The 17,154-nt window shown below is 40.0% G+C and overlaps 2 protein-coding genes and 1 pseudogene across 3 annotated transcripts; all 3 read left to right on the top strand.

Annotated features, from left to right (window-relative positions):
- Positions 1 to 120: 120 nt before the first annotated feature.
- On the top strand, positions 121 to 5,422 carry LOC311262190 (gamma-crystallin B-like; annotated as a pseudogene). The gene is made up of 3 exons: positions 121 to 242; positions 614 to 856; positions 5,150 to 5,422. The product of its transcript is annotated as a gamma-crystallin B-like (transcript).
- Positions 5,423 to 5,980: 558 nt separating this feature from the next.
- Positions 5,981 to 7,222, top strand: LOC311262161 (gamma-crystallin B-like; the record flags this gene model as incomplete). Its single annotated transcript, XM_084361391.1, has 4 exons — positions 5,981 to 5,990; positions 6,291 to 6,325; positions 6,506 to 6,748; positions 6,947 to 7,222. The coding sequence occupies 4 exons, from the start codon at positions 5,981 to 5,983 to the stop codon at positions 7,220 to 7,222; spliced, it is 564 nt and encodes a 187-aa protein (XP_084217517.1).
- A 1,987-nt stretch (positions 7,223 to 9,209) lies between these two features.
- Positions 9,210 to 10,115, top strand: LOC311262160 (gamma-crystallin M2-like; the record flags this gene model as incomplete). The annotated part of the gene is made up of 3 exons (XM_084361390.1): positions 9,210 to 9,218; positions 9,404 to 9,646; positions 9,843 to 10,115. The coding sequence occupies 3 exons, from the start codon at positions 9,210 to 9,212 to the stop codon at positions 10,113 to 10,115; spliced, it is 525 nt and encodes a 174-aa protein (XP_084217516.1).
- Positions 10,116 to 17,154: the final 7,039 nt, after the last annotated feature.

Here is a 17,154-nt window from a genome sequence, read left to right as displayed (position 1 = left end):
CAACACCACACCAACTCCATACAACCTGTCAGCTCTCACCTGACAAACATAACTCCTAAACATCTCTTCAGGATAACACAGTGCCTCAAATGCCAAAGATTCCTGACTATTACAATATGAATGACACATGCAGAGTATGCATTTCACATTCACTATATATGTGACAGGTGGGAGTCTTCAAAGAGCTGGATAAATCAAACAGGGCAAGGCACGGAGCAGGCAAAGCGGCCAACATGGGGAAGGTAAACATCATGGCTCCTAGCACACACTCCCAGGAGGGGGGAGGGGGGGATGGGGGCGGGTTACAGTATGCTATTCATGCTGATGTGCAACCAGGCCTCCAGGTTTTTCTTTTGAATTCTTTGTCATCTTTTTCAGTAATTACTGTTTTTTTCTTCAAATTAAAAGAGGAGACAGTGGATTGATTGATTAAATTAAAACTTGAAAATAACCAGAATAGGGATAATTAAGCAGAAAAATGAAAAATGTACGATATATTTGTTTGTGTTGATCAGGTTTTGCAGCAGATCTCTCTCTCTCTCTATATATATATATATATATATAAAAGGAAAAATCTAATTTGAAACAAAATCATTACAATTTCCACATCTAGATCATTTTCTACGAGGACAAGAACTTCTCTGGGTGCCATTTTGAGTGCAGTGATGACTGTGCAGACCTGATGTGCCGCATCAAACACTGCAAATCCATTCAGGTGGAAAGTGGCAGCTTCATGATCTATGAAAAACCCAACTACAATGGCAACCAGTACTACCTGAAGAGAGGAGACTATCCTGACTTCCAACACTGGATGGGTGTCAACGACTCTGTCAGCTCCTGTCACCTCATATCCACGGTGAGCTATTGTTTCTGGGCAAAGCCAAGAACCTGTACACGGACCAGGGCTATACAGATACATTAGTTGAATTATAGATTGAGGTATAGGCCTGTAATTTTTATCAAACAGCCTCTTGGGTGTTGATATGATCATTTCACAATGGTAAAGCTATTGAGTGGTGTCGGAATGATGGATTCTTGTAGGCCAACCCCGAAGTTAGCATTGCCCCGGTCCCCTAGTCAAAAATGGGATGGGATTTCTTTAAGATTATTGTCAAAAATAAGCTCTGTGGCAAACAAGTTTGTGATACTTTTGTTCAGCAAGATAATCTTCACAGATAAACACCACTTTTTTGAATTTCGAAGTGTAAATTAAATCTAGCAGTGAAAAGCTAATGTTAGCCTATAAACAGACGACATCACGGTCACATGACTTAAACGTCACCACCACTGAGCAACTTACTACACAATTACTATACAGGTTTTCTCCAAACTGATCAATGTACAAGTTACAAAGTTAGCATTAGAATAGTTTTTAACTAAAGTCGGCCTGTGAAGACGGACTAGGTAGTAGATGAGTCTCTGTGTTCACTGTGATGACGTTTAATGTCTGTGACAAATTCTGTTGTCTAATTTAGCCACTTGGTAGCAATCGCTGTTTTTAAGACAGGTAAATGCTTTATAATTTAGTTGTGGGACTTTTAATCATGTATTTTATGTCGTAGAAGAAAATATAAAATAAATATAAATATCTTAAGCTTGTGGGAACCACAGACCTTCTTTCAGGCATTTAAACTCATTCCAAAAAACCCATTTACTTTGAGATGAGTGAACCGGAAGACCAAAAATGCTAACTGATTTCCAGGTTTTAAGACTCATTACTAAACCACTGTATTGTGTAGCTATTGTAACTTTAGTCAACTACAAAGTCTACAGCAATGCTAATGGCTCTAGACTGTACTTCGGCACAACACCGAAGATGGATGGAGATTCCCTTCTCCGACCTTAACAATTCATCCTTACAACGATTCTTCATTTGGGAAATTGCAGTATATTTCAGCCATGAACATGGTTGTAAAAGAGGTTGAGTTCAGAGGCGTATAGCTGCCCCCCATCAGAGCCTACATGGATGACCTCACTGTTACTACATCCTCTGTACCAGGCAGCAGTTGCATACTTCAAGGACTGGAGAGGCTTATCAAGTGGGCGAAGATGAGCTTCAAGCCAGCCAAATCCTGGTCACAAGCCATCCAGACATCCATCAGGGAGCTAGAGACCTGGCTCAGCAAACAAGTCAGGACTACCAGGAAAATTCAAATCCTGGATTTACCAACATGGCATCCTTCCCCGCATTCTCTGGCCTCTGCTGGTTTATGATGTACCTATCACTTCGACTTGGAGGAAGATCAGCCGACACATTTGCAGGTGGTTCGGCTTACCATGCAGCCTAAGCAGCGCAGCTCTGTACGGAGGAATAACATCCTACAGCTTCCATTCAACAGCATCGTGCAAGAGTTCAAGGTCTCCTGGACCAGAGAGGCACTGCAGTACCAAGACTCCAAAGACCCAAAAGTCTCAGTGGCCGGTATTGAGATCCATACTGGCAGGAAATGGAGTGCCACTCAGGAGCTGGAGACAGCAGAAGCAAGGCTGAGGCACAAGGCAGTGGTGGGGGCAGTGGCGAAGGGAAGAGCAGGCTTTGGAAGCTCTCCATCACCTCAGTACGACAAGGCCCAGGGCAAGGAGAGGAGGCAACTTGTTCAGGAGGAAGTGAGAGCAGCAGTAGATGAAACAAGAACAAGCAGAATGGCAGGCATGAGATAGCAGGGGGCATGAATGGGATGGGAGAGTGTGATGGAGTGAGAGCTTACCTGGACTGACATCTGGCGAGCAGAGCCCCTGCGCATAAAATTCCTGATCCAAGCTGTGTATGACACCCTTCCCAGCCTGGCCAACCTCCAGCTCTGGGGCAGGGCTGAGACACCTTCCTGCCCTCTCTGCTCTGGGAGAGGAGCACTCAAGCACATCCTGAGCAGCTGCCCGAAGGCCCTGGGGGATGGTTGCTACCGCTGGCAACATGGCCAGGTGCTGAAGGCACTGGCCGAGAGTCTCTCCTAAGCCACAACAAATAGCAGGCACCACTGTCCCCCCAGAAAGTACATGGAAGGAGAGCAATTCTAACCACAATGCAGAGCTTCTGAAAGTCTAGTTACCACAGCATTGGTAGTTGATGGTCGACCTGGGCAGGCAACTCAAGTTCCAAGAATGCCAAGCACCAGGGACTCGTAGAGGAATGCTGGGAACAGGGCTGGAGAGCATACTGCCATCCAGCAGAAGTAGGCTGCAGAGGCTTTGCTGGCCGCTCACTCTACAGAGCCTCCACCTGGCTGGGCATGAGCAGGTCGATGAAGAAAACAGCCAGCAGGGTTGCAACAGAAGCAGCAGAGAGGGTCTGCAGGTGGCTGTGGGTGTGGGCTGAGGGGTGATCCGTTGACTAATGCTGCCTTGGACGCAAGTTGGGGCCTGATCAATCCTGGCTGGGTCGCCTAGGTGATGGTATATGATGTTGCAAACCCGGAACACCCAATGAAACATCCAGGAAACATCACCAATAATGCGTCACAGTGCATCTGTAGGATGTATAATTCACCAATAGAAGTCTTTGACATAACTTCAAATCAACTATGTCTTCCCATTCTGTCAATAATTTGAATCTATTTTTTAAGATTTAAATGCAAATTCTTACATACTGCACTTTTAAGAATAAAATTGTTGGGGGAAACTAAAAGTGTGTTATTTGGCATGAAAACAGTAAAATTTGAAGATTGTAACTTTGGTCTTACAACTACAAAGTCTCCAGCTATGCTAATGCTTCTGTGAGACTGTACTTACACACAAAAGTAATTTGAGCTAAAAGGCCAATGTCAGCATGCTAACATGCTTGCTGTGACAATGCTAACATGCTGATGCTAACAGATATGTTCACCATATTAATTTAGTGTGTTAGCATGCAGATACCATTGATTTGATGGAGATTCCCTTCTCCGACCTTAACAATTCATCCTTATAATGATTGAGTTTCATGAAATTGAATTAACATTTTACTGTAAGAAGCTGGTTGGAGTTTTAGTGTCTGATGTTGGTCTAAATGTTTTTGAATAAAATTATTGGGGGAAAAAGAAATTGACACAAAAATAGTAACATTTTCAAGATCTATTATGTGTAGCTTTTGTAACTTTGGTCTAACAACTACAAATTCTACAGCTCTGGTAATGGCTCTGTGTGACCGAACTTAGGCACAGCAGTGATTTGAGCTGAAGGCTAATGTCATCATCCTGATATATGGCAGTGACAATGCTAACATGCTGTTGTTACACCATGTTAATTTAGTGTGTTAGCATGCTAAAATTGGCAATTCAGCTCTTTAACACCAACACATCCTCGTACCTAAATGACTAAATAGACAAATTGTCAGTGTCTCTCATTACAACATATTTCACCATTCTCAAAACAACATTACAGCATACCAGCGATACATGACTTTCATCATACAGTTGCAGTTTGGTTAGGTTTAGACAGTAAAACCACTTGGTTAGGTTTAGGAAAATATTGTGTTTTGGGATTAAAACTACTATGTTTCTGTAACTTCAGTTACAAACATGCCTATGTTCACTTGTATTATGTTATGTATGTGACGTAACTTCACTACATCGGTAAGATGAAAGAACCCACCACTCACTTCTGGTTTCTCACTGGACAAAAACAGCGCTCTCCTGAATGAAAGTCCTGTGCTTGTTTAACTCAACCGTCCATCCTCATCTTCCTCCCTATACAAAGGATTCGGTGTTTATACTGCGTCTCCTCACTTTGTTGCTTTGATTCATCATCTGGGGACTATAAATGTCTGTACAATATATCATTCATCCAATGGTAGTTCAGCTGTTTCAGTTTGGACAAAAGTTGCGAGCCAACCATCTGACATCCAACTTGTTTTGTATCAGCTTTAAAAAAAACTCTATACATTTTATTTTTAAATTATTCATTATTTACTGTTTGGTGTTATACAATAGTTTTTATTATTCTAAAATGATTGTGACAGTATGTATTGCAGGGGTCTTTATTTATATAGTCAAAAAAATCTTTCAATGATTCATTATTCAGCGGATAGTTTATATAATATAGCACAACAAATCATTACAGCTACATTGTAAATAGCACAGAGGAAAAATGTATTACCATAAAAAATGTATAAACCATGTCTGGATCTGTTTCTCTGTGCTTTACTAATGATTCCCCTCTCATTTGAAATCAGGAGCCTGGGTTGTTCAACATGCGCCTGTATGAGCGCATCGAGTTCGGAGGTCAGGTCATGGACCTGGTGGAGGACTGCCCCGACGTCATGGACATCTTCCACATAAATGACATCTTCTCCTGCAATGTGACCAGCGGCAACTGGCTCTTCTATGAGCAACCAAACTACCAGGGCAGGATGTACCTGATAAGGCCGGGAGAGTACAAGAGGTTCAGTGAGTGGGGCGGCAGGAACGCAAGGGTCGGCTCCATCAAACGCATTGTGGACTATTGATCTGTTCTGAAGGATCCTGCTTGGAGGTTTTGGAAAGTCTTCAATGTCAGACAATATAAAGTATAACATACTGTCATAAGGCTCAGTGACAAAGACTGAGCCTCACAAATTTTACTTTGAGGATTAAGACAAAATCCTAGTGTCCCACAGAAGTTTGGATATATTATATCAGGTTGAATCGCTGATGTTAGGATGGACTGAAAAAAATGGACTTGCCATATATCAAGAGCACAAACAACAACAGCAAAGCGTTTTTGGACCTGTTCTTGATCAAACACTCTCCATCGTAATAAAGCAATTGCAAAATGGAGTCTTCATAGTCCATTCAGTTATGACAAGGACCTCAGACATTTAAAAATACAGCGTGAATTGTCAATACTGTAGCCCTGTAGGACTTATTATATAAGTAAGCTAATGTACAATTATAATGATTATGTCTTATCCATGATGATTGAGAAATGTGTAAGAAGTAATATTCAACATCTTATTTTAGCTAAGAATCATGTTGGCCAATTTAAAAAAAAAAATCAATATCTCTTTACCAGATAGATTGTACACATGATCATGTGTCAGCCCTATTAAATATCAATTTAATCTTGCTGATGCTGTGCAGTAAACACTCCATCGTCTATTGTACAGTGGCATTTTCTCGTACTAAATTGTGATGAACATGGACGAAAGAACAATAACTCATCACACACCAAGAGTCATCTATACATAAACAGATCCCCCCACGCCCCTCATCCATCATCACTGTGAGGGATATATTTGAATGACAATACTTTATGCTGTGCAATCACACAGCTGTCCTTTCTTTCTTTTTTTTTTATAAAGCACAGTGGCTTGGCTCAGGAACAGCATTGACCAGTAATACAGTCTGATGCCAACATAACCATGGGAAAGGTAAAGAAAATTAAATGTTATGGATTTACCCACACTTTCTACACACCTGTATTTTTGTGAATATTTCTAGAAATCGTGAGGCTTTTTTTAGTAGTTTTTGTATCTCTGCTCTACTAGACCTTCACAACCCTGTTAAAAATGGAAACTTTCTCTGTGTGTGTGCAACGATTGCTTTTGCAGATCATATTTTACGAAGACAGAAACTTTCAAGGGCGCTCTCATGAGTGCATTGGCGACTCTGCCGACCTTCACTCCTACTTCAACAGATGTAACTCCATCAGGGTGGAGAGTGGCTGCTTCATGATCTATGAGAGGCCCAACTACATGGGCAACCAGTACTACCTGAAAAGAGGAGAGTACTCTGATAACCAGCGTGTGATTGGAATGAATGACTGCGTTAGATCTTGCCGCATGATCCCCCAGGTAGGTCGTAAATACTGAGATTTTGTTTAAAGGTCCTCATAGACCAATGTAGTATGTTTTTGTTGTATTAAATGCTTGTTTTTTGTCAGTAGTATTTGACTGCGCTGAAGCTTAAAAAAACAACTGAAATATCTCTGGATATCATTGAGATGTATTATTGTACTGGAAATATTAACAGAGTTTTTTATCCTGTGCCAGCACCGAGGCTCCTACAGGATGAGGCTTTACGAACGCTCCGACATGAGCGGCCAGATGCATGAGCTGGAGGACGACTGTCCAAATGTCCAGGACCGCCTCAACATGTCTGACTTCAACTCCTGTAATGTGGTGGATGGCCACTGGCTGCTGTACGATCAACCCAACTACAAGGGCAGAGCGTACTATCTGAGGCCTGGAGAGTACAGGAGATACAGCGACTGGGGAGGCGTCAGCCCGAAAGTCGGTTCCCTCAGAAGAATCACTGACTTCAACTGAAGTCAAGCTTTGCTAAAATGCATCTTTCTCTGAGTTTAACTGTCTGTTTTCCCAATAAACTTTTACTGCTCAATAAAACATTGTTTTATTCTGTTTATCTGCCAGCTGTGTGGTTTGTTACTTCACAATTGGCACCTAGGTCTCTAGAAAGAATAACTACTCCAAAGCTTTATTATTATTTTATAAAATACTTCTAGAATTTATGAATGCAGATTTATCTTTCCAGTTGTTACAGTAGGGAAAAATATCTACTGTCAGGCATCTGTGGGCTACTCAATGTAGCTACCACAGCTTCTGGTTAGCTTGTTCTCTCTAGTTTAATCTCCTCTATGTTTAGGCATACCATACTGAACAATGCCAGAATTGCCCTTTCCCACCCTGTGCCCCCAATGGGATTAACTGGTCTCTACTGGCAGAATTTATCCATATGATTGGTGTTAAACACAGAACACTGCATAGAGAGCACAGCAGCACAGATTGTGTGGGACAGGAAACACGAAAAGGTGACCTGAATGTCACAAATGCAATGATTCTGGACAGACATAACAGCAAATGACAGAATATGAGATCAAAAGTAAAAGATCAGGATGGATCCTTTACTACTGATCAAAGCAGGACACAGGCGCTGTCTCAAATGTGTTACAAATAGTATCAGCACATATTTGTAAATGCACAGTGGGAAAACAATTTCAACTCTATGCTTAAAATGAAAATAATAGTAATACCAAATCAAAAATAAAGAAAAGATAAAAATTAATTAAGATGTTATTTGTATGACAAACATAAACCTATCACACTATTGATATATTTAAAAATACACCTATAGATTATGAGAATCATACACATTCTGTTCAGAGTTGTCTTAATATTTACAAAAATAAATGTTAGGAACAATCATCCAAATGTGTTATTTTTGGCGGAAAAAAGGGTTCCCACAAAAATCAGTTTCTTTTTATTTTAAGCATCCTGCATTCATTACAAAATGACTAGAATTACAATTATTTTATGTAAGTAAATAATATTAAATGTTGATGTGAACATTAATTACATTAGTACTCAATAAAATGTAAACATAAATCTAAGTTTACATTTTAAGATAGAAATAGTACTACATTACAGGTGTATGTTGATAGACAGGATGAAGAAACAGAAAGGTTGCTACATATCCTTTGTGGTCCTTACAATCAAATCAAACTATCACTGGTCACTATGACACCATGGAAAGTACCTTACAGGGTAGGTAATTTTATGTAATTAAACTTACAATACACACCCAACATGTGGTGAACAAAGTCATAGTCATACAGTAATAGTCATTATAAGCTGTAGCTGGACCAAAAATAGAGACCAAATGAAAGTCTTCAAAAAGTCAAACATGGCTGTGATACATCAAGGGAATTGTAGTCCATTACGTTGAGACAAGACAGTTAACACAATGCTGTACCACACCTGAACTTGGGAGTAAATGTGGAGTTAGCAAATTAAGTAAAAGTTGCATCCAACACACATACAGCTGACATACAAAGTGCGTGTACAAATAATGATGTACAAATTCCAAATAAAATCTTTATGTCCGGTGGAGCATACAGAGCGAAGGCAGAGTATACACTTACTTATTTGCATACAGTGGGGTTGCTCAGGCAGAGCATTAGGGAGAGAGAATGGCTTCCTGCTCTGTTACGCAACATATTTAATGCGAAAGGGCTGTTCCATATTGTTCTGCAGCCATTGTCCACTGGATGTGTGGATACCATACTAGTCTTTTCCTTTGTCCATGCAAGTCAAAACACCAAACCAGTTAATTATTTATCCTTTTTTTCAAATACAAATCCATATTTCTGACCCAATGTTGTGCTCCAACAAAAAGGTAAACATGTGCCAGTAGCCTTCAATTATAACTATGAGAGAATTTGAATAACAATACTTTGTTTGTCAAGAGGTAGTATAAAAAGCCGTGAAAACATGGGGAATCTCTCCAACGGAGACCATGGGGAAGGTAAGTACTGTTTGTCCTCTCTCCCCAGATTAAATGTAAATTGCTATAAAGCTTTTCAAATTACTCTGTTTGTTTTAATGTTGAACACTGGGCTGAACGCTTTTTCTTTTTTTTTTTGCTGAAACATGTCATTAGGCAAAGTTCACACAACAGTTTATGACATTTTGTACTTTTTTTCCCACCAGATTATCTTTTACGAGGACAAAAACTTCCAGGGTCGGAGCTATGAGTGCAGCAATGACTGCACAGACCTTCACTCGTACTTCAGCCGCTGCAACTCCATCAGGGTGGAGAGTGGCTGCTTCATGATCTATGAACGACCCAACTTCATGGGCCACCAGTACTTCATGAGGAGGGGAGAGTATCCTGACTACCAGAGGTGGATGGGCTTCAGTAGCTGTATCCGTTCGTGCCGGATGATCCCAGTGGTAAGTGGGATGTCTATTTTTTTTTTTTAAATAGAGAAGACAATACAGAAATTTCAGCAAAGCTCTTTGAAGTCTGTTCATTTCAATGTCAGGAAGACTTAATATAGATAAAGGATTTAGAAAGTTTTATTTGGCATAAGCTTGTGGTTAGAGAGGACCTATCATTATCTGATGAAACTTTTTTTTGGTTGGACAGTATCGAGGATCCTACAGATTGCGCATCTATGAGAAGCCTGACTTCAGCGGCCACATGATGGAGTTCATGGATGACTGTCCCTGTGTGTCTGACCGTTTCCATCACCGCCATGTCTACTCCTGTAATGTTATGAATGGCTACTGGATCTTCTATGAGTACCCCAACTACCGAGGCAGACAGTACTTCCTGAGAACTGGGGAGTACAGGAGGTACCGCGACTGGTGCGCCACCTGCGCCATTGTCGGGTCCTTCAGGAGGGTCACCGAATTTTAGCCATTAAGCGAAACCTTGCTGTAAATATCAAACACTTTGTTTATTAAAGATGTTGAATTTTTAACCTTCTTTGTGAATTTGTTTTTCATTGATTTGTCAAAGATCGGATTTGAAAGGCATCTAAAGATGTGATTGCCTTGAGTAAGTAAAAGGAGCGTTATAAAGACAATAAAGGGCTGCCAACACTTTAACTGTGTGGTTTGCAGATCTTGTACTTACTTACTGTGAACAAGAGGATAAAAGGTGTCCTTTTTTTTATAGTACTTACTTCCTACATGTAGTCAACAAGAGGGGCAAGTAGCCATAACTGAACTACAGCCGGTCCAGCTAATATTATCAATCAAGTGGGCAACACTTTTTAAATCTTTTCCTTTTCCTCTAATTACTGTAACTCACTTATCTTCACTGTTGTACTCTGTGGAATCTAAATTATAAATCACTATATACTAATAATATATATTTATATATAATATATTACTATAAATCCTTACATAAAAATACCACATTTTCCTGTAGCTAAAATGCTGTACCCCATGATTTATTAATAATTAAACATGTTATTAGCCTACTTATTGAATTCCTCAAACTTATAATTTAGTCCTCAAAATCCAAGTCATATGCCAAATCAAGAGAAACGTACATTTTCAAGGGCCGTGATAAAGTCATTATGGGCTCCTTACTGAATGTCATGCGATGTGTTTAGAGATGTTAAAAATCATTGTAATAGAAGCTATATTGAATTCCTTTAATAATACATTATTAACAACAATAAGCTTTCCAGTCTTAGACGAGTATAACTCAAAACTCATCCGCTCTGAAACACACACACATACACACACACACACACACACACACACACACACACACACACACACACACACACACAAACACACACACACACACACACATGTTCCGTATTGTTAGTAGAGAAAGGGAGACATAATGAGGGAAGGGGAAAGAAAAAGAGAGAAAGCGTCATGCTTTTTATAGTTATCTGTAGTTTTTGGATCAGTTATAACATTAAGCTTGGCCTGTCTATCTGATATTAATTGATTGATCCCAACCTCCTTCATGCAGGTCAAACTAGAGTTGTTGGCACATAATCTCTGACTGGCTTCCCACTCACGAATACTGCCAGTTGTATCTTTTGGAATGTGTTCAGAGGGTACAGGTAGCAGCCCCACAATATTGCCCATACCATATGCCAAATCAAGGGGAACCTTTATTTCTATTTTTTGCCAAATCAAGAGAAACTTTTAATTTCAACGGAGCACTGGTAGCAGCCCCACAATATATTCGTAATACTGTAACTACTCTCTATAACAATTGTGTTAAATAGACTCGAACAATAGAAAAAAAAACTTTTCAAACATGTTCCAAAATTCCTCTCAACAGTGACATTCCTGTTCCCACTATTTTTGTGAATTTAACACCATTAAAAAAGGTATTATTTAACAGCTTAATTTCCTCAATATTCTCCAAAAATATTAAATATCTTTTCTGAATCAGTGACACATTTCAAATCATTTCTCAAAAAAAAAATGGTAAATGGATTGGATTTTTTATAGAGCTTCAATGTAAAGCGGTTTACATTTCTTGTTTCTCATTCACACATTCACACACTCACTCACACAGCAATAGCAACAGGTAACAATTTGGGGATTGAAAGATAGCTTTTCTTTTTCAGCTCCTCCTGGGGGGATCCCAAGGTTTTCACAGGCCAGATGAAATATGTGATTCCACCAGCAAGTTCTGGGTCTACGTTGGGTGTTCTCCTTGTAAAACCAGCCTGAAAAACCTAAAAGGAAATGTGCCAGGAGGCATCCTAATCACATGACCGAACCACCCGAGCTGACTCCTATTACAGTAAGAAGACATTGGTTGTATTCCAAGCCCCCACCGGATGACCAAGCTCCTCAACCCATCTCTTAGGCTTAGCTCAGCCACCCTAGAGAGCAAACTCAATTCAGCCTCTTTTACCCACAATCTCATTCTTTCTGTCGATAAAAAATGGTCATGACTATAGGTGAGGGATGGAATGTAGATTGACTGGTGAAGCTTGCTCAGCTTCCTCCTCACCTCAATAGTCTGGTACAATGCTTGCATTACTACTGATGCTGCACCAGTCCACCTGTCCATCTCATGCTCCGTTTAACCATCACTCATGAATAAGACCTGAAGATACTCAAACTCCACCATTTTAGAGCAGAGAACCATGGCTTTAGACTTGGAGGTGCTGACTTCCATCCCAGGCCACTTTACAATCAGCGCCCCAGTGCATGCTGATGTGGTAATATAAAGCCAAAGGAACCACTTTGCATACCAAAAACAGAGACGCTGTTCGGAGGTTCCTAAACTGGACCCACTCCTTAGCCTAGCTGAGCCTTTAGCTCCTGTTCATGGATATCACAAAAAGAATTGGAGGGGGTAGGGGAGTCCAAAACCCACTGAAAACTTGTTTCACTCTGTGCCAAGAATACAGACACAGCTCTGAGTTTGGATATAAGGACAGGATGTCTTGTAGTAACAGCCCTGGTGCCCAATATTTCCGCAGTATCCACAACAGGGTTATCGGGAGACACGATCCAAGTCCATAAAACACATGTAGACTGGATAATCAAACCAAATATGGTCCACTGTTCCATGGCCAGGACAGAATCTGCATTGTTCCTCCTGAATCTGAGGTCCGACAATATGAGCCTTCTTTCTAGCATCCTAAAAAAACACTTTCCGGTGTGCAACCAGTACCCCTTTATGAAAAATCACCACCATGGTCTGCAACTCCACAGGTACTGTTCCTAAGCTCCAAGCAACACTGAAAAGGTGTGTCAGTCAAGACGGACCAACAATGTCCACAGCTTTCAGCATCTCAGGGCGAATCTCATCCACTTTGGGCACCTTGCTGCAAAGGGGCTTCTTAACTACCACAGTGACCTCTTCCAAAAATATGAGACCTCCCCTGCCTTTCTCCACAGAGGATGTGTTGGTTGGGTTCAGGACCTACTCAAAGTGTTCGTCCTTCTGCTCAACAATTTACCCATTCTGGGTCTGGCTCCTTGGCTAAACACAGCTTGAGCCAAGCCCTACTTTCCCTTCAGGAATCACCAATGATTTGAAAGAACTTCCTTAAGGCCAAACAAAAGTCCTTCTCCATAGCCTCCCAGAACTCCTCCCACACCCAGGTTTTTGCTTTAGTGGCTACCAAAGCTTCAGCCATTCTGGCCCCAAGTACTGTCTGCTACTTCGGGAGAACCCTGGTCCAACGAAGCCTGAAAGCCTCCTTCTTTAGCTTGACAGCCTCCTTCACCGCTGGTGTCTATCAGCAGGTTTTTAGTTTGCTGCCAAGACAGTCACAAATGAGCCCCTGACCACAGCTCCTACCAGCCTCCTCTACAATGTAGGCATTGAACTTTGCCATGCCTGGATTCCATGTCCACAGGGACGCATGTGACTGCTCCAGAGGTGGGAGTTAGAGACCTCATGGCTTTCGCCGGACACCCCCAGTTCACCTTCACTACACATTTGGGTTTACCATGTTTGCTCAACAGCCTACCCCGTCATCTCATCCATTTCATCATCTGTTGATGATCAGTTGACACTTCTGCTCTAGACACAGGTCTGATGATTTCACCACAAGGTCTGATCTTTGATCTTTGGCCTAAGATATTCTGGTACCAAGCCATGGCCAATCCATGACATGAACAGAAGTCCAATAATAAAGCACACTCACCAACCTTCCGGGTTTTTCAATCATTTCCTTTGTGAACGGAGAGAACTCCAACACAGTGATGCTCAGTCGGGGGCTTGTGAGTATCCCAAAACAACCTGGATGCCTTTAACCATGGACAACTTTGGAAAATGGGAGAGTCCAGCCTCTCTTGAGGAGTTTGGTTCCAGAACCAGTGATATGCATAGAGGTGAGCCCAACCACTTTTATCTAGTTGGTATTGCTACACCTCCTGCACCAACTCTTGTTCCTTCACTGCAAGAGAGGTGACATTCCACCACCCTGGGTCTGTAATGCCAGGAGCCAGCACGCCAAGGTTCCCACCCGGCTTGCAAAGCACCCTGCCCCAGTGCTTTTCCATGCGGGCGGTGGGTCCACAGGGTGTATTGTTATTAAAATGATATCATTTAATATTTGCATTCCTGTTTTTATTATTTCTGCTAACCTGCTCAAGGAACTTTGTTATTCCAACTGCATGTGTAATTAATGGCTATTCATTCATTTTCAGTGTCGTAATGGCAGAGTTCAGTAGTGAGAAATAGGATGATAGATAGATAAATTTGCTAGCCAAGTTTCAATCGCAATTTACTGCTAATTTCAAAAAAAGATTTCGAGAAAAAAAGTCAAAAATCCAAATAAATGCATATATATAACATGGTCAAGTTAAGGACGCTGGCCTATTAATACTTTTCTACCCGGATATTGGATGAAGTCTGATGAGGTATATCATCTGCTGCTTTCTACTGTAGCTGTTCACAGAAAGGCAAACCTGTCTCTTGGTAATGTGAAAGGAGTCAATCACCTACTTTTAGAAGGTTTACCAAGGTTTAAAGAGCCTGTACATACGGCAGTGTGGTGTGCTGGCCATCTGGCGCACTGGGATGATTCCCAGGGCCAGTTGGACACTTCCATTTACGACTTCCCTCTTTGTCGACTCTACTTTTCTATCATTCAGTATAAACAACAAACTGGATTGAAGGTTCTGAATATATCAACTTCTAATATACTAGCTAAGCTAGCAGCTATATATCCCTTTCCCTGGTTATACTTCACATTACCGTTGGTTTTGCGTTACAACCTTTTTTTATCTATTCATATTTTGCTTTTATTATTTAGTTATCTGCCTTTTATTACAAATAACATAACAATGTATAGGCTTAGGCTATCCACCATTTATCTAATTTGGTTGTTTTCTTCCCAAAAGTACTGAAGAAAGGTTTGCTGGGAAATTTGTTAGACCAATGGCCTTTGCTTGCCCCCTGTTGTGTTAACAATCTAGAGACATGCATCAACAACAGTGAGATCAGATGAAAATGTCAAAAAGTAAAGAAGGAGCTGAAAAGCTTAGATAGAAAAGGAAGAAGGCATTAGAGGCTCCGGTTTCCAAATACAAAACATAATCACCAACTGTTTGGCCATCATGATCCTCAAGTGGCAAGCAGTGTTGATTTGGAGGAGCACATGAAGCAGTAAGATCAACGTTTAATTAATCATAGGCTATAGCAGCTATGTTAAGCAGTTAAAATTTGCTTGACACCACCAACAGACAATTTGGTATAAGCCTACTATTTAATGCATTCTGATGACTTTTACAAGTTTCCTTTTCAGTGCCTAATGAAATGTGTCCTGGAATACAGGTAGACTTTCCAAACTTTCCATTCCAAAACCCAGACTTGACATTCAGAATCACCTGTCATTATAAGACCAGCAACCAGCAAATACTATGGTGCTGAAGCTAGCGGGCTGTGCTATGTCCTTTAGACATGATGACAATGATCTCATTGAATAATTCTGCAGGATTGTCTAAATGGCCCCTAAAGTCACATTTATTTTTCACATTAATTCATGTAAATATAACAACAAAAATATAATAATAATAACAATAATAATAATAATAATACATTGTCCATGTCATGCTTGTTTAGTACATGATAGGACAGCATCATTGTATTTATTTTATAACATCTTTAGGATTAGGAGGATCTTTAATATAAATAGGATTATTTATTTTAGGACATTTTGTAGGAAAGATAGTAAAAGTAAAAGTAAAACAACAATAATATGTAGGTGTTTTATTTACCTTAAAACATTTTTTATTGGAGCTGTATCAACGTATATATGAATACAGATTTTTTTGTGCACTCATGCTGCACCCCTTGCAGCTGGTGCCCTTTATATGCTTTTTGCCCCTGCCCTGCAGACAGCCTGAGACCACCACTGGATAAAGTAATCAAGAGTGCCCAATTCAGACCTCAATAAAACAAAAATTACTTCAAAAATAAAATGGAAGTATGGCATTTGTTAGTTTCATGTATTCATTTGAGAACAGTTACAGTCTCCTTATCACTTCACACAGATCTGAGTGTCTGCTGCATTTTTTTGCTCCTCAGTGGACATTAAATTCCCATGCTTCATGTTTGTCATGATTTACTCTGTGTTTCCACTATACTTTGTCGCATTTTGTTTTTATTGATACAATTTAATCGGCACATTCTACACTTGTTTTCAAAATTTCTGCGTTTGAACTCTTCACACACTTTTTATATGCAAGCTGAAAATGTGCAAAAAACAGAAGAGCAGAGATGCACTTGTATACCAACTGGAGCTGAAGTTGATACCCAGGCCTGTATTCACCTCTGGCTTTTTCAGGCTTGATTTTTGACACATTGAAATCATGTGTATCATGTGTAATCAAATGATTACTGTCGATTAAAAAATTAAAACGACAGGTTTTTATCAATTCATCTATACTATATAATACATAGTTAATACCTCAATCACCTGAGTTTTTATCATTTGAATAAGTTCCTCTCCTCATACAGACAACCTGGATGATCCATGTTTTAAATTCCTAATTCAGTTTTTTTGCAAGAAAGACATTAAATCTGTAATTAAGAAAAATGAGCTGCTTCATTACATCCTAGTTGCTAAACTCCTACTATGCAAAAGCATTGCTGTTTTGCTCATTTATTTATTAGGGACTAGAAAAAACACAACAAATAAAATAGTAAACTTATTTTAAATAAGCAACATGCCTAAGTGTTACTCACTAATCTTTATAGATTATTACTTCTAATGTAGGTTACATAATTGGCATAAGGTCTACAGTTATCACAAAGAGAAACACAAATAAGTTTATGATATTTCTATAAATGTATCTTGCAGCCTTTTCATCAAACAGTAAGCTATTCTAAAATAGTCTGTTAGGCCAAATAGTATGTTTTTTTTCTCCTTTCATTTCTGTTTAATGACATGTAAGATTTCAAAGTTATCTGCATTAGTTACAGTGTATTAGTGTACAAAATAGTGATT

This window comes from Pagrus pagrus (assembly GCF_965226575.1).
Source record: "Pagrus pagrus genome assembly, chromosome: 9".
In the NCBI taxonomy this organism is placed as follows: domain Eukaryota; kingdom Metazoa; phylum Chordata; class Actinopteri; order Spariformes; family Sparidae; genus Pagrus; species Pagrus pagrus.
The sequence above is the reverse complement of the archived record's forward strand: the minus strand, read 5'-3'. Positions and strand labels throughout refer to the sequence as shown.